The sequence below is a fragment of the Phyllobates terribilis genome, unplaced genomic scaffold (genome assembly GCF_046119375.1).
Source record: "Phyllobates terribilis strain yellow unplaced genomic scaffold, ASM4611937v1 Scaffold_4__5_contigs__length_816908805, whole genome shotgun sequence".
Taxonomy (NCBI): domain Eukaryota; kingdom Metazoa; phylum Chordata; class Amphibia; order Anura; family Dendrobatidae; genus Phyllobates; species Phyllobates terribilis.
In genome coordinates, this window is record NW_027362764.1 from 67066448 (window position 1) to 67084653 (window position 18206).

At 42.7% G+C, this 18206-nt stretch overlaps 1 protein-coding gene across 1 annotated transcript; it reads left to right on the plus strand.

Annotated features, from left to right (window-relative positions):
- Nucleotides 1-970: 970 nt before the first annotated feature.
- On the plus strand, nucleotides 971-15360 carry VIM (vimentin). Its single transcript, XM_073677459.1, has 9 exons — nucleotides 971-1641; nucleotides 2882-2942; nucleotides 7456-7551; nucleotides 8615-8776; nucleotides 9667-9792; nucleotides 10891-11111; nucleotides 11196-11239; nucleotides 13450-13535; nucleotides 14893-15360. Exons 1-9 carry the CDS (start codon nucleotides 986-988, stop codon nucleotides 14935-14937), a joined length of 1497 nt encoding a protein of 498 aa, XP_073533560.1. The 5' UTR covers nucleotides 971-985; the 3' UTR covers nucleotides 14938-15360.
- Nucleotides 15361-18206: the final 2846 nt, after the last annotated feature.

Here is an 18206-nt window from a genome sequence, read left to right on the forward strand (position 1 = left end):
ATCCTACATGCATTTTGGGATGACTGATAAAACCCATTAATAGCATAGGAACCCCAGTGTGGGGGGATGGACTCATCTCAAAAGAGGAAACTTTTTGTCATGTTATACTGGGTTACTATGGTGAAGAACACACTTGGGACTGGATATGACATCACCATTTTACAATGGGGTGAGGCAAACTTAGGCAAGTAGCCCTGCTTACCAGCTGCAGTAGCACTACAAATGCCAGCATGCCCAGCAAACTAAACTATAGATAAGCAAACCATTCTAGAAACAGTAACTTGTATTGCTTATCATGAGGCTTTATACTGTGGAACTACAAACCCCAGCATGTGCCATTCGTATTATGTAACAATTATTCATTCTAGAAACAGTTTCTTGTATTGCTTATCATGAGGCTTCATGCTGTGGAACAACAAATCCCAGCATGTGCCATTAGTATTATGTATCAATTATCCATTCTAGAAAGTTTCTTGTATTGCTTATCATGAGGCTTCATGCTGTGGAACTACAAATCCCAGCATGTGCCATTAGTATTATGTATCAATCATGGTGGAGCAGCAGCTGTCAACCCTGCAAAACCCTGGCATAACATCCCAGAACTATTAGTCCACAGTGATGCTATTGTAGTACTACAAATATCAACATGCCCTGGCATTATTGCATTCTACAGTGTCACAAATAAATATTCTTTGTGTCCCATTGCCCCCAGCCTGTTTTTAGAAGGTTTTGGCACTTTTCTTTACAGCGCGCAGAAGTTGGAAGAAACTTTTGAAAACTTTTAGAAGTTAAAAAAAAAAGTTTCGCAGAAGTTGAGATCTCACTGCCAGCAGACAAATAACGATGCTCCAGCTCTTAGGTCCAGCCCAGTGTGTTTCTATTGGCTGTGGATTAGTGAAGGTCCCCATGAAGCACAGCAGATTGGTCGCCTGTGGCATCACTCCTCACCCCTGTGCCGTTATCTGCAGTATAAATGCCAGCCTAGATGCCACTTCTGTCTCCTGCTGAAGCACTGACTGGTCTGCACAGGGGACCACTGCAGTCTGCATTGCCACCTCATACAAAGGAATATCTGCTCACCATGAGTACCAAGTCTTCATACAAGAGACTCTTTGGGGGGAACCCCAGATCCAGCTCTTCTGGAAGTCGCTATGTCACCTCCAGCAACAGGTACACCGTGGGCAGTGCCTACCGCCCTGGATACAGCAGTGGTGGTGGTCTCACCAGCAGAGTGGTCTACACAACCTCTTCTTCCCCAGCTACTTTGACCAAGTCTTCTTCTGTCAGGCTGAGGAGCAGTCTTCCTCCAGCCAGGCTGGCAGATAGTGTAGACTTCTCCCTGGCAGATGCCATCAACTTGGAGTTCAAAGCCAACAGGACCAATGAGAAGGCTGAGATGCAGGAGCTCAATGACAGGTTTGCCAACTTCATTGACAAAGTTCGGTTCCTGGAGCAGCAGAACAAGATACTTTTGGCTGAATTAGAACAGCTGAAAGGAAAGGGGACCTCCAGGGTGGGGGACCTATATGAAGAAGAAATGAGGGACCTCAGGAGGCAAGTGGATCTTCTGACTAATGAGAAAGCCAGGGTGGAAGTGGAGAGAGACAACCTGGGAGATGATCTGCAAAGACTCAGAGAAAAGTAAGTTTCTTGCCATTGACTGATACAATGCTGCACACATCCTTTGTCTATATTTATTTAAAAGCTCCATCTCCAGCCATGACTACTTGATGGATAAACAATCTGTAGGAAGATCGATCTTGTGCAAGCCTAGATAGGTCCACCAGGGTCTTGATAGTATCAAGCCATCAGGTTGCTGGTCTTTCGCTTCCCTTTTTTCCTTCTATTCTTCCGACCATGATGTCCTTCTCCAGTGATTGCTCTTTTTGTATGATGCGTCCAATGTAGGCAAGTCGTAGCTTGATGATCCTTGCTTCCAGTGAATAGTTAGGTCTAAAGTTTCTTCTTGAAGGTTAAACTTTCCTCAATCTGTTGTGTAAATATTTACAAAGTTTCTTGTTTTGCACCACTCAATGATTCCTTTCTCCAGTATGATGAAAGCCTTGTTTTTTTTTTCTCCTTAAATTACTTTACTAAATTCTCAGATTGACTCATTTTCATAAACCTGTGGCCTAAAAAAAGAGGAAAAGTTTCTTGCCAAGAAAAGTTGTTGAAGTATCTAGGTCAGGCCGGCTCTAACCATTAGGGTTAATGTTTTTTTGGCTTGGAACAAGGGGCACTTTATCCATCAGTGTTTAGTTTGCTGGTCCAAACAGAAAAGATGAAAAACTCCAGCCATGCAGGATAATATTAGGGCTGGGATCCTAGTGGTGGTGCCCCAGGCAAGAGAAAGAGAGATCTTGGCTGCAAAACTGTCTGGTCTGTAGGTCCATGTCTGGATGGGTGTGGCAGGTCAGAATCAGGATTGGGGCCTAGCTTGCAGAATGATGGTGAGAGTTGGAAAAGTTTTATATGTATGGGGTAACACAATTCTTGTTTAATATCCCATCAGATAATCAATTAATAGAATTCATTTCATTCGGTGCTATGTTCTGGAGATATTATTAGTTATTACTATGCAAAGTTTAGTTGTAACTTTGTGTAAAACTCATCCCAGAAAGACAAACTCAACTTTGCTACATCAAAATAAATCAACTCTGCTACAATCTGTAGGGATTATGAGTCTTTATAACATTTAGATGTGACTTTTTGGAAGCTGACTTGACCTCTTTGTTAGGCAACATTCTTTTTTTGATGGGCGGGGTCTCTTCTTTCATTCCTTCTAGGATAAAAATTATACATTTTTGGTCTCTTATTTTATTCTTGTAGGATTAAAATTATTATTAATTTTTTTCATTTTTTTTTTTTTTTTTGCTTCTAGGCTACAGGATGAAATGATTCAGAAAGAAGAAGCCGAGAGCAATCTTCAGTCGTTCCGACAGGTTTGTGGCTTTGCAGATGTGATACTCGAAAACACCCCTCAGGAAATGCTGACTGACACCCCCTTCTTTCCTGTTGTCACCATGAGGCTTTTCTCTTCTGTGCCCCCTAGTGGCCAACTGTATAAATTAAATAATTAATTATTATTATAAAAAAGTTGCTGCTAATATCAGTTGCACATATACAATGTTTCCGGTGGTTCTTAAAACTGGAGTTTAAAAAATTCGGGAAAAGTGGATTTTTTTTCTCGATCTTTTTAGAAGAACATCTTGAGTAGCTGATAATAGAGAACAATAGCTTGCGCTCAGCTCTACGATAAAATACTTGATGATTAAGGTAACTTTGTGTTGTATATAGAAATTTAAAAAAAGAATTGTGGAGATTGCAATACTATATATTAACTATTATTATATGTAATCACTTATATACTTTAGTGGGAGGGGCATGACACAAGGATTCCAATGCTCCACCTCTTCAGGCCCATCTTTGAACTGTCTTGTTTTGCTCCTTGAAAAAGGACCCGGAAAAGGTAAAATGTGATATTACTTGTAACAGAAGCTGCAAATTTAGAAGCTAAATCCACAGTAATCACTCCAGTGCCAGGACTGTTTCATTCATAAAAAAGAGTTTTCATGGTGAAATAAGAATTTGTCATAAATAGGTAATTTTTTAATCTGTTGTAAATGCCGCTGTTCTCCTGAATCCGGCATTGTTTTTCTTTTGTTCCTGCGCCTCTCCGTTCCTGAGATACGGCCCTCTTTTCCTTAAATGTAAAACTAGTCTTGTTAGCTAAGTGGGTGTGGTCCTCAAGAACACGCCCACAAACAAGAGTGGAGGACCACGCCCACTTAGTTAACAAGACTAGTTTTACATACATGGAAGAGAAGGCCGTATCTCAGGAACGGAGAGGCGCAGGAACAAAAGAAAAACAACGCTGGATTCAGGAGGACAGCAGCATTTATATCAGATTAAAAAAAAATAATATTTATGACAAATTATTTTTTCACCATGAAAACCCTTTTTATGAATGATACAGTCCTCACATTGGAGTGATTACCGTGGATTTGTTTTCTAACAGCCTCCGTTACATGTAATATCACATTTAACCTTTTCCATGTAATATAAGGATGAGTCAGTTCCACGTGGTCCCCTAATACTAAGCAGCTCGGGCCCATAGAGAGGGCGTGACAGTCCTCCCCTTTATGGGACCCATTAATGAGAAGGCTCATAACTCTATCAGATATTCTAACAAGACTAGTTTAGTCTTCCATGGTCTCAAGACTAAAAGACAAGCAGCAGAATAAGTAGCTCTGCCGCAGGATACACGAGCACTCAGCATTTAGTTCCTAGAGGATTGCACACAATAGCCTCCCCTTGTGTGATCCTTAAAGGGTCCTCAGTCTGTGTCTTCACTCCCATCGCCCATTCCTTTACACAAAGAGGCGTCCCCTCCGCATGGCCCAGCACAAAAGTATCTAACACTGCAGCCATAGAGCAAAAGGCCCATCTGTTTCCTCTCCTGACAAGCGCTGCTGCTTTCTCACGCCTTCTCTGTGGAATGTGGGAACTAGACCAATAGCCTGGAAGAAAAGCTCCTCGCTCTGTGGGATTATTGTAGGGTTTTGTTGCTTGCAGCATTTTATTATGTGTGGGATGCAAAGGAAATTACATTTTCTATTCATTTTCATTAGATGGCCATGAAAAAAGCCAAAACCATACATATATATGTTATACTATAATTTCCCTCGGGATCAATAAAGTGTATCGTATCGTGTATATATATTTAGATATATATATGTATATATAGATATATAGATATATATATATATATATATATATATATATATATATATATATATATATATATATTGCACATATAATATGATTTTCTGCAGGCAGTAGATCTTGTGCATTACATAACTTTCCTGTTGAGGAGCTAACGAACACGCGGATGAAAAAAAAAAAATTAGGTTGTGCAATCCGGAGATAGCTGATGTGCCAACGCGTCCCACCCACAGCAGCGCTTAACCCTTTTGATTTCATGGCAAAGCAGAATTTTTCCCTTAAATTCAATGTAAATGCAAAATGTGGCCGTGTGACTACAACTCCTAACATCCAAGAAATGAATGCACATCGTAGAGATGTAAAGGAGGAACTTTGACATTTCCTGTCCCCTCAATAGTAAGAAAAGGATTGCCCGCAGCACTCGTCTTGGATAAGTAAGAGTCTGGGTATTTTTACCTATAAGGTGACGCTTGGTCCCAAATCCCAAGGAGCTCACTTGGAAATATGTACAAGTAGAAAATAATGTACAACGTCCAGGCTTGGGTGATACTGTAAACGTTGCATCCTGTATGGCAGAATAAAAGAAGTTGTTTTTTGCATTACACAAGCCTGAACACTGTCTACTATTTTCTGCTTATGTCCTCTCCCCTTGTCTGGCTCAGACATATGCAAAGATGGTCTGAATAGAGGCCGATGTGATTGGTGCGGTCCAATATAGAAAATTCAGATCCTCTGGAGGTCACGGGTTCTAACCTTATGACAGAGAGTGCACGTAACCACTGCTCCATTCTGCATCCTGCTGGGCTTGAGGTTGTCCAGTCAGACCCTTATGGAGGGGTCATGTAACATACTTTATATTCACATCCACAATCTACTCAATGTATAAGGACTTACCCAAAATAGACTGTCTCCCAGTCTATAGCTGTCTTGTGTGTAACACTATCTATCTATCTATCTATCTATCCTCATATCTATCTATCTATCTTCTATCTATCTTCATATCTATCTATCTATCTATCTATTATCTATCTCATATCTATCTATCTATCTTCTATCTATCCTCATATCTATCTATCTATCTTCTATCTATCTATCTTCTATCTGTCCTCATATCTATCTATCTATCTTCTATCTATCTTCTATCTATCCTCATATCTATCTATCTATCTATCTATCTATCTATCTATCTTCTATCTATCTATCTATCTATTATCTATCTCATATCTATCTATCTATCTATCTATCTATCTATCTATCTTCTATCTATCCTCATATCTATCTATCTATCTTCTATCTATCTATCTTCTATCTATCCTCATATCTATCTATCTATCTTCTATCTATCTATCTTCATATCTATCTATCTTCTATCTATCCTCATATCTATATATCTATCTTCTATCTATCCTCATATCTATCTATCTATCTTCTATCTATCTATCTATCTATCTGTCTATCTATCCTCATATCTATCTATCTATCTATCTATCTATCTATCTATCTATCTATCTATCTATCTATATCTGTGGCACAGAGCTCCATTATTGAGGAGCGGTCAATAATACAATGGAGATTAGTCAGTGACACATTTGGTTCCCATAGCAGTCATCCACACACAGGGGGTCTTTGAGTTGTGGTCTTTCATAAAGACTCATTGACATGAGTGATGCCAATCAGTAATACATTGGGTGGGGGTCTCATAGAGAGAGCACATAATTAGTGACTGTTCTGTCATTGTAGGGAATGCTATAAAGTCATCGCTCTATATTTATGTTCAGAAGTTAATGGCTGAAATGAGCAGATAAAGCTGAGCGCATCGCTCGCCATCCTATGAAAATCCATTTGAAGATATAAGTTCTGGTCATATTTGCAGAATATTTGTATAGAAATCTTCAAACCGCAGCAATGTCTTCTTATCAGGAGGATGACGGTTTATGTTCTTGGTGACGTTACCATTAAGTTATGGTCATGCTGGAGGAGCACTGGGAAAAACCTTCTTCTCTACAATCTGGTAGTATCTCAAGACACCCGTGGGAGTCACAGCAACCTCCGAAACTCCAGCTGTTGAGAAACTACAACTACCAGCATGTTGGTAGTTGAATTGTCACCACGGCTGGAGCTTCGGAGGTTGCTTCCACCTGCCATAAACCATTAGACCTTTTAAGTGGGGGATCCTATTTATATAAACGCCTTCTTCAGGCAGTATATGAATTTTATAGGAATAGTCCAATTGTCCTCCAATCTCATACAGGAATCATATAGGTTGATTTTGTTTTTCACGCTTTTGACCCTTTGCTTCCTCCTTTTTGTTACACTCGCCCTTGTCAATGTGGTGGGTCTTTAAAAATTCTGACAGTGTTCTATAAGTGCTGTCACATCTCATGGACAAGGGAAGTGGTAAAATCCACTTGACAATTTACTCATATATTTCCAGGAGTAACAGAAGGTATGGTAGAAAAGATGCTCCAGATTTGTTATTTCTTGGGAAATACAATTATTTTCTACACAGACATGTCAGGAGAGGAGACGGGTTCCCTAAAAGGGCTTCAAAGTCTCAAAAAATTGGTGCATTCTGCCACCGGACCAAAATGAAGAGATAAAACAGACTGACTACTAGTGATTACCGAGGGTGGAGTCTTCACCCCAGAGTTGTACCTTGATGAAGAAGACCTAAATCAAACCTATAAATATCTAAAATCTCTGAAGAAACTTTTTCTTTCTTGCCCCTAGGATGTAGACAATGCTTGTCTGGCTCGTGTCGACTTGGAACGCAAACTGGAATCTCTCCAAGAAGAAATTATTTTCCTGAAAAAGTTACACGATGAGGTAAGTCCCCCCAAAAAATTCTTCAAGACAAGTGGAGCGTACTTTACATTAGGCATCTTCAGGATAAATGTGATATATTGCACCATTCAAAGTAAAAAAAATATATCCACTGAGAATACAAAACGTTATCCATGGTCCCAAGAGGTGCACTTGTGACAAGGAGCCAGAAGTAGGTTTCTTTGGTCTAGAATGAAGTTCCATGAAGACTACTGTCCCTTTTACAGTCTTACTGGTTACAGCACATCCATAGCTGTTTCTGTAATCTTATACTCAGTTTTCTCTGCTATCTTTTTCACCTTGCGGTCCTCAGAGATTAGAAAATGATCATAGCTAAATTTTCAGATGTCTTGGTATATTAACACCTCCGAACCTCAGTGCTACTTTCCATCGGTGGCCATGCACATTAAATGAATGCCAATTTTGGGTAAACCAGCCAATCATCTAATGGATATGGGCATGTCCCAACCATCCCTTGATGTCGATGTTGAGTGAAAGAAAGATTAGAGTGTTGGGTTTTACCATGCCTGACCTTCTGTTTTCAGGAGTTGATCAAAACGTGGCCACCAGACCCAAGCCTTGCGAACCTCCTCCTGCTTGCCACCTTCCTTGGTGTCTCTTCTAATTAGTAGGCCCGGAGTAATGTCATAGTTGTGGCATGATGTATGCATGACATTGCACCAGGCTTACTAATCAGAAGAAGCAACGAGTGTGCTGACAGGTAGGAAAAGGTTCACAGGTCATTGGTCTGGTGTCCATGTACTACCAACGTGGCTGCTAGACCAGGGTCCTGCAAATTTCTTTGCTCAACTCTACCAACTAATGGAAAGCAGCAGCAGAGACTAAATGATGTAATCTGAGATGTGGTGACATCACTTGTTCCATCAAGGAAACCCAAAGCTTTGTCAGCCCACTCGTGGTATCAGTATCGCTCATGGATCATTCCCACCATGCTTACCATTTTTCATGGTGCTGAGCCGGAAGCTAAAGTTGTTTTTCATGTTTGTCTCTTACACACACATATATATTTATTGCATTTATAACACTTCTTTATTGTTTTTCTCAGGAAATCCGTGAACTTCAAGCTCAACTTCAGGAACAACATGTCCAGATTGACATGGATGTCGCCAAACCAGATCTCACATCCGCTCTTCGTGATGTCCGCCAGCAGTATGAGAATGTTGCTGCTAAGAATCTGCAAGATGCAGAAGAATGGTACAAGTCCAAGGTAAGAGGGGAAATACACAAGTATGAGATTTCCTATGTAAAATATGAAGGGGCCAAAGACTTTTGCGCTGACTTATCCAGGGGGATACAAAGCACAAGATCAGTCCTAAGATATCTATATGCACTAATAGAACAAAACTTCGTTAATTGCATGGCAGCTTGTAGCTGAGGTTGACTTTGTATAAAAGAAAAAGTTTCTTTTCAAACTCTTCTTAAATGGTCAATGTCGTTTCAACAAACTTTGCATAAGTTTGTGATACAAGTAAATATAAGAAATTTGTAATATATCATATCCTATCAGAGAAATATGCCTCATTCTTCACTTATGAGCCACTTCTCCTTCCCTTTGCTTCATGAACTCATCATTCACTCTAAAAAATAGCTAAAATCCAGTTTGGCCAATACAAGATGGACTACCAGCTCACTGAGGGATCAGATTACAGCTGTCTATTGAGGACTATGAAGAGGAGCGAATTGTGGAGGAAGGAGGGAGCAAAGTGAGAAGAAGGTTGAAAAAGAGTCACAGACAGTCACACACAGACCTATGTAGCTGCGAGGTGTTTATTTTAGTAAAGAGCTGGATTTACAGCTACACTGTTCAGTACTACTGTATAATGTCCTTTCCATGCTGCTGCTACATTTCAGGGTCTGTTTTGTAGAGACTGGAGAGTGTGCTGTGTATGGGAGACATTATAGCAGCTAATCTGCACCCACCAGCTCAGAGACAACTGAAAACTAAAGATGGAGTCTGCAAAGGGGAAAACAGGATACAAGTCACATAATAGCCAGAAATAATGTCATTCCTCACAAACACACACAACAGCTTATTCTGAACAGTCACCTGAAATGACAGCTAGGCTTTAATTAACTAAAACCTTTTTATTTTTGCAGTTTGCTGACCTGTCTGAAGCTGCTACCCGCAACAATGATGCCTTGCGTCAAGCTAAGCAGGATACTAATGACTACCGCAGACAGATCCAGGCCCTGACCTGTGAGATTGATGCAATGAAAGGATCTGTAAGTAATATCATATAATGCATTATATCTATTGCATAAAGACATTTTTACTGCTCCATCGCCACTGAAATGCATAATAAAGTAACGTTGCAAACAATCTTAACCCCTTCTCACATATAGACATGTTATTCACGTCCTGGGAAAGGGTCCTCACTTGTGGAGGGGGCTCAGGAGTAGACCTCCAATCTACTATATTAAATAGCCACCATCTGTCTCTGAAAGCCAGGTCCGAGTTTTGGTTGCTGCTGTTAACCATTTATATGCCACTGTAAATGTCTGACAGCAGCGTTTAAATGGAATTAGCACTCGTGTCCTCACGCATTGGATCCCATCTGCCCCCCACAAAGAGATCGCTGGGGACCAATGAGTTACAATGACAGCCGTGGGTCTGCTGAAGACCCCGGTTGCTGTGACCTTGGTCGTCCGGTGAAGCTCAGCTGTAGGCTGAGCGCCATAGGAGACAGAGATTTTCACTGCACCACAGTATTACTAGTATTAATAGCAGAAGAGATCAAACAATTGCAGGTTGAATCCCCTAAGGGGACTAACTAATAATGTAAAAAAAAAGCAAAAAAATAGATCAGATCAAAACTCACACCACTTCCCCCATCCCCCGATAAAAGTAAAGAAAGCAAAAAAAAAAAATAAACAGCCCCATGAACAGAAAAATAAAAATTATACAAGTATCAGAAAATGGTGACACAAAGCAAAATATTTTTTTTCATATCATATTCTGATTTTTTTTTATTCATCACTTAACTCGAAAAAAACTGATGCATGTTTGGTATCTCCATAATCAGACTGACATGGACAATCATGTTCCCAGGTCATTTTTTACTACACAATGAATGCTGTAAAAACAAACTTCCCACCCAAAAAGGTGGAATTGCATTTTTTTTTTAACCATTTCATCACACTTGGAATATGTTTAACATTTTTCAGTACATTATATGGTAAAATGAATGGTTCCATACAAAACTACAACTCGTCCCACAAAAGACAAAAAAAAACAAAAACATAAAAGATGTTGTGAAGGCGAACAACAATTCTTTCTATTTTGTTATCACAATCTTTCAATTAATTTTCATTGTGTTCCAGAATGAATCCTACGACCGTCAAATGCGTGAGATGGAAGAGAACTTCGCCCTTGAAGCTGCTAACTACCAGGACACTATCAACCGTCTGCAAGAGGAGATTCAGAACATGAAGGAGGAGATGGCTCGCCACCTGCGCGAGTACCAGGATCTGCTCAACGTGAAGATGGCGCTCGATATTGAAATTGCAACTTACAGAAAACTGCTGGAAGGCGAGGAGAGCAGGTAACAGGAAAACTACCGTGGCATCTGGATCACACATATCTTTATGTTACAAATTGGATTAATTACTTTTTTTTATTTTTGCAGAATTACTATTCCAGTTCATTCTTTTTCCAGCATGAGCTTGAGAGGTAATTATTATTTTTTGTAAAATTTCAAAGGCAATAATTAATTTTGTGCGATTTTCTGTCACTTGAGTATATACTGTTCCTTTACAACGGAGGACATGTTTATGTGATATAGGAAGATTTTTAAATTTTTTTACAGAGGAGCAATGCTGGAGGTGTCTGGTAGATGATTCCCTCCGCCCATAGGAAAAAACAGTACATTGTGGGCTGATAACTGCAGTGTTAACAGGGCACTTTTCACTTTTCTACAGTAGATTCATACCAGCATACCCTTTCAGTCCTGTACTATACCTCCACAGTCCTGTACTACACCTCCTTGCAGTCCTGTACTACACCTCCCTGCAGTCCTGTACTATATCTCCCTGCAGTCCTGTATTATACCTCCCTGCAGTCCTGTACTATACCTCCCTGCAGTCCTGTATTACACCTCCCTGCAGTCCTGTATTACACCTCCCTGCAGTCCTGTACTATATCTCCCTGCAGTCCTGTACTATACCTTCCCACAATCCTGTACTATAACTCCGCAGTCCTGTACTATACCTCCCCGCAGTCCTGTACTATACCTCCCCACAGTCCTGCACTATACCTCCCCGCAGTCCTGTACTATATCTCCCTGCAGTCCTGTACTATATCTCCCTGCAGTCCTGTACTATACCTCCCCGCAGTCCTGTACTATATCTCCCCGCAGTCCTGTACTATAGCTCCCCGCAGTCCTGTACTATATCTCCCTGCAGTCCTGTACTATATCTCCCTGCAGTCCTGTCCTATATCTCCCTGCAGTCCTGTCCTATACCTCCCCGCAGTCCTGTACTATACCTCCCCGCAGTCCTGTACTATATCTCCCCGCAGTCCTGTACTATATCTCCCTGCAGTCCTGTACTATATATCCCTGCAGTCCTGTACTATATCTCCCTGCAGTCCTGTACTATATCTCCCCGCAATCCTGTACTATACCTCCCCGCAGTCCTCTACTACACCTCCCTTCAGTCCTGTACTATACCTCCCCGCAATCCTGCACTATACCTCCCCACAGTCCTGTACTATACCTCCCCGCAGTCCTGCACTATACCTCCCCGCAGTCCTGCACTATACCTCCCCGCAGTCCTGCACTATACCTCCCCACAGTCCTGTACTATACCTCCCCACAGTCCTGTACTATACCTCCCCGCAGTCCTGTACTATATCTCCCCGCAGTCCTGTACTATATCTCCCCGCAGTCCTGTATTATATCCTCCCCACAGTCCTGTACTATACCTCCCCGCAGTCCTGTACTATACCTCCCCGCAGTCCTGTACTGTACCTTCCCGCAGTCCTGTACTATACCTCCCCGCAATCCTGTGCTACAACTCCACAGTCGTGTAATACACCTCCCCGCAGTCCTGTATTATACCTCCCTACAGTCCTGTACTATAGCTCCCCACAGTCCTGTACTATAGCTCCCCACAGTCCTGTACTATAGCTCCCCGCAGTCCTGCACTATACCTCCCCGCAGTCCTGCACTATACCTCCCCACAGTCCTGTACTATAGCTCCCCGCAGTCCTGCACTATACCTCCCCGCAGTCCTGCACTATACCTCCCCGCAGTCCTGCACTATACCTCCCCACAGTCCTGTACTATACCTCCCCACAGTCCTGTACTATACCTCCTCGCAGTCCTGTACTATATCTCCCCGCAGTCCTGTACTATACCTCCCCGCAGTCCTGTATTATATCCTCCCCACAGTCCTGTACTATACCTCCCCACAGTCCTGTACTATACCTCCCCGCAGTCCTGTACTATACCTCCCCACAGTCCTGTACTATACCTCCCCACAGTCCTGTACTATATCTCCCCGCAGTCCTGTACTATACCTCCCCGCAGTCCTGTATTATATCCTCCCCACAGTCCTGTACTATACCTCCCCACAGTCCTGTACTATACCTCCCCGCAGTCCTGTACTATACCTCCCCACAGTCCTGTACTATACCTCCCCGCAGTCCTGTACTATACCTCCCCACAGTCCTGTACTATACCTCCCCACAGTCCTGTACTATACCTCCCCACAGTCATGTACTATACCTCCCCGCAGTCCTGTACTGTCCCACCCCTCAGTCCTTTATTGTTTGACAACTAGACTGTTGATTGTTTTCAATAGTACTAATTTCTAACTGTACTTTTTCCAGTGTTATTATAACCGATTTCTGACATATAAGAAAAAACATTTTTTTTGCAGAAAGTAACCTGGACTCCCACCCAGTGTCAGAATCTCACTCTAAAAGAACACTTCTGATCAAGACCGTGGAGACCAGAGATGGTCAGGTAGGTGTATGGGTAAATCTTATATATACAAATGGGACCAAAGGTAGTCTTTAGTGCAGGGGCGGGGACTCTTTTTTCTACCAAGGGCAATTTGGATATTTATATCATCCCTCGAGGGCTGTAGCACTGCCGTCCCCGGGGGCCTGAATAAAAGATCATCGAGTGCCATAAATGGCCCGTAGGTCTGAGGTTCCCCACCCCTGCTCTAGTGTTTCGGGTGGTGCCAGTATGGATTTTCTATTCATTAAAGCCACTCTTTTATAGAGAATTGCAAAGGTGCAAATGGTGGGTGCATTTTACAATGACCCCATGTCAGAAAGTCACATCAGTGGGGTTTATAAATTGATCCTTCCATTGAACAGGTTGACCTGTAAGCAGTCAGCGTTTATGTGTAGGTAAATCATTAGGGTTAATTTCAGCTAAAAAAATGTTTGAAAACGTATCATTGTATGAAGGCGTAGCATTTAGGTTCTGCTAGCTTATCCAGATCTTATACTGTACTAGAAAAGTTTCTTGTCCCTTAAAAGGGAATCTGTCAGCAGGTTTTAGCTATGTAATCTGAGAGCAGCATAATAAAGGGCAATAGAGCCTAATTCCAGCGATGTATCACTTACTGGGCTGCTTGGTGCAGTTGTAATAAATTCCTTGTTTTATCCGCGGCAGATCTAGCTGTTCTCTAAATGCTGAGCCCTGTATAACCCTGCCCACATCACTGATTGGCAGCTTTCTGTGTACACTGTGCATAGGCAGAAATCTGCCAATCAGTAGTGGAGGCGGGGTTTCACAGAGCAGGACTAAGTGACACATCCCCCGAATCAGAGTCTCATCTCTGTCCCTACATCATGCTGCTCTCGGATTACACAGCAAAACCTGTTGACAGATTCCCTTTAATCCTGACATAGAAGGGAAGTTATAGTGTTAATATAAAGTTATCAGTGTTTTATATGTTTTGGTTCATGTTTATAAGTTTTTTTTTCACACACTGTACAATTAATGTGCTTTACCCTCAGTGGGGAACTAGTGTTTTGCTTGCTTATTTACGGGTCGTACTCTAGGTGCAGTTGTTATATCCGAATTGATTTACAGCTTATAATTCAGAGCTGAATTCACAATTCTACTGGCTTCAGAGCTGACATCTCCCAGCATTCCTTGCTGGCTTCATGTGTTCAAAGAGCTAAGTAAGGTATTTCTATTTTTGTAAGTGTCCAGTCTAGGAAAAATCTACTGCAATCTAGAACTTAGTTCAGCTGTTAGGGGTGTGTCTGTCGACAAGCTTGTTGACTGTATCCAATAGCAACCAGCAGAATTCTGGAGTGCAATACAACTTAACCTGAATGATATTATTTTCTTTTCACAGGTCATTAATGAAAGTTCCCAGCACCATGATGACTATGAAGACTAAAATCCGAACTTATTCCTGATATTCCAGCAAAGTAATATTGTCCCCTGTGTTCAAACTTTGAAGAAAACCAGCTTTCAAGTGCCTTTTGCTGTTACTCCAAGAGCGGGAGGATAGACTTCCTTCAGAAGCGGAGGTAGGCAACACGTAGTTCTCCAACTGTTAGGGCATGCTGGGACTTCTAGTTCCTTCGCAGTTGGAGAACTATCGGTTGCCTAAGCCTGCTGTAGAGGGGGATTAGTCTTTTGGGGATTTTGCAGAGTGACGTCTTACTTGTGAACGACAGTGGTTTTACTTCAGTCTAGTTTGCAAAGAAAACTTAATAGCAATATCTTGTGCTGCAATACTGTTTATACAATTCCCAAGAAAAAGCTTTTTACTTCCAGGCAACCTGTCAGTGCTTTAAATAAATCTTTAGAAATATGATCTGTGTCATATCTCAATTCTTCACCTTGTATTGTGTAAATCTGCATTATATGGTAATAGTAAATTAGTGGAGTGCAGGGAAATCTCTGGGCATGAGTTGCCCTAATGGCTCATACAGACGTCCGTGGATTTCGGTCCAATCTCGGACTGGCCATCCTCATAGAAATATATTGAGCTGTCGTGGTTGGGTTGGGAGTGCCGTGGCCAGTCTGTACATTAGCGGCTCATGCTTGTACCTATTGGCATGGATGTTTGCATGAGCCCTAACACTGGACCCCTAGTACATTCACATAGCTCAATCGTGCTTTGCCTCCCCATCCTTTGGCCTTTCATTTTACAATTTGTCAATAGATCATGTTGGTTAGGCCTCTCCTTGCATGCACTGTGCGAGAGAATGGGGAGGCTTTGAGGGTAAAGGGGTCCTTTCTACACCAAGAGGACTAAGGCCAACTGTAATGAGCATGGCTTGGCATCAGAGTGGTCTGTGGCCCCTACAATTGCCAACTTTGGCTCCTACAGACAAGACTTTTTTATTCCCGTAAGGTCCCTACACACATTAGAGTCTAAGGCTCAGATTAACACTGATTATCGATGGGTTCAGACAACAATCCAATATAGATCGCCAAGAGAAAAGCCGCTGCCAGAGAGAATGCTCCTGTGTATGGGAGAGGTAAGCAAGAAAACTGTCGGAAGAACCAATGGTGGAACCATCGTTCAGACAACAGCTAAGAAAGTTTATGGGGGGGCTTAGAGGCAACAACCTTTATGCCCATTCCCTGCTTCATTCATTCCTTAAACCAAGATCCCCAAAAGTGCAATTGGATGCCGGACTCCCATCAGACAACAAGAAACCTTCTGATATCAGCTGATCACTGGAGATCCACCATCTCTTCTCTGAGTCTGGAAGGTCTTCCTTTTTGCCAGGAGTCTTCTAGAAGTTTCAGGAGAGTCGGTTCGTACACTCTTAACTACCATATTCAGTGAGGTTTATATGTACTGGGTAATTTTTCAAAAATTATAGGAGCTTTGTGACCAGCGTTGAAGGAGTCTTATAGGCCCCGCATACACTTTACACTAATGATGGCCAAACCCACCGATATCGGTGAGATAGGCCAACAGTCTAATATATTATGGGGGCCTTCCGATTCTCCTCCCAGACACATGGTGTCAGAGGAGAGAAGAATCCGACATGTTGGATTTCCAATGCCAAAGCTTTTTGTTCTGCTGGAGACAAGCTGCTGCCATAGGAGTCCGGTCGACAGCTATGTAACCTGTATGGGGGCCTTATGGCTGCAGGGAACCATGGCATCTTCTTCACTTGGAGCAATGATGTGTGTGCTGGGAAAGAAACATTCATAAGATCTATTGATCAATAAGAAAAATAAATGCAAAAAGTGCTGACATCTAATGACAGATATTGGCGCCAATGTCTCTAAATGCCACTGAAAAAAGATCACAGTCTAAAGTTACGGTGACCACAATGTGACATGAATGTTGTGAAAAAGAGGAGTTCACTTAACTTCCCAATACAGGGGGTGCATCAGGATCCCGGCAAATCGAGGCAAAACATGCAAAAAGCCTTTTGGTATGTCGGTGAATATGTTGGGTGATTCTCCAGCCTCTGGTTGTAATACACAGCGCTGTAACTGCTAGAAACAAAAACAACTCCTATCTCAATAGTTTAACCCTCTTAGATGCCACAGTCAATAGCGATAACACAGCATCTAAGTGTTTTTCCTAATGGCAGTGTCCCGCAGGAGCAGGATCTTCAGATCTCAATCTGTTCGGAACATTTGTGGGATGTGGTGTAAAAAGAAGTCTTACCTCACAACAGAAGCCAGGGACACACATACCGGAGATTGGAGGCCGCTGCAGCAGGAGTCGGGTGATGTTGCGGGCCCCATCCTCAGAAGAAGTGTCAGTGATTGAAGGCGGTGGGAGCTGGGCGAGTTCAGCAGGGCGATGCTGCGGCTCCGTCCTCAGAAGTCAGCAGTGAGTGGAGGAAAGGTTCCCTATCTCGTACATAGCCTTGTGCTGTGCTTCGGTAAAATGGCCGCCGGAGCATGCGCGGGACAAGATCTTGGGAGACGAGATCAACACTTTCCTGGCTCCAGACCAGCAAGGAGAGCTCCTCCCCTAAGCAACTGGGATCTAGAGGCGGGGTTAGTTAGTGTGAGGAGAGCAGAGAGGAGTTGAAGTCAGGACGTCGACGAGGAAAGACCTGAGGAGTGGAGCTGCACGGCAGTTCAACCAAGAGGAGAGAAGCGCAGAAGAACCGGACACCAGAGTCCGAGGTTGTCGGGCACTGAAGGCCCAGCAGCAGAAACTGGAGGACAGGAGACTGCAGGTCTCCTGGCCCCATCAGACGCCCGGAGGCTCAGCAGCACGATAGGGCCAAGCACCGCCACGTGGGAGCGACACCCCAGGAAGGCCCGAGCTGCCTGCCATACGTGTGAGCACAAAGACGTTTTACTCAGGGACGAGGGCCGCAGCATAGTTACAAGCAGCAGGGCCAAAGAGATTAGCGCAAAGGGAAGGCCTCCAACTTTACCTGGCGAGGTGGATTCCCAACTTTCTTCCAGGCCGCCTGGACCTCTACTACCAGCTAGTACCCATGCCCCAGTTTGCCTAACCACCGCAAGTAAAGATAAGAGGAAACTGCCATTAAGTTGTGACTGATTATTAACTGCGCCATCCTCTGCACTGCACTGCACAGCAACATCTATAAAATCACTACTTCCTGCCCTGGAGCTAAGCTCTGCCTGTGGAGAGCTGAACCAACTCTGCTGTGTCATCATCGGCTCCAGAGGTTCTGCACCGCTGCGGCGGCTTCATATAGCCGCATA

Coding starts and splice junctions, on each gene's coding strand:
- VIM (XM_073677459.1), top strand. CDS start 986: ATGCCACTTCTGTCTCCTGCTGAAGCACTGACTGGTCTGCACAGGGGA. Junction 9,793..10,890: donor TTGATGCAATGAAAGGATCT/GTAAGTAATATC, acceptor ATTGTGTTCCAG/AATGAATCCTACGACCGTCA. Junction 13,536..14,892: donor TGGAGACCAGAGATGGTCAG/GTAGGTGTATGG, acceptor TTCTTTTCACAG/GTCATTAATGAAAGTTCCCA.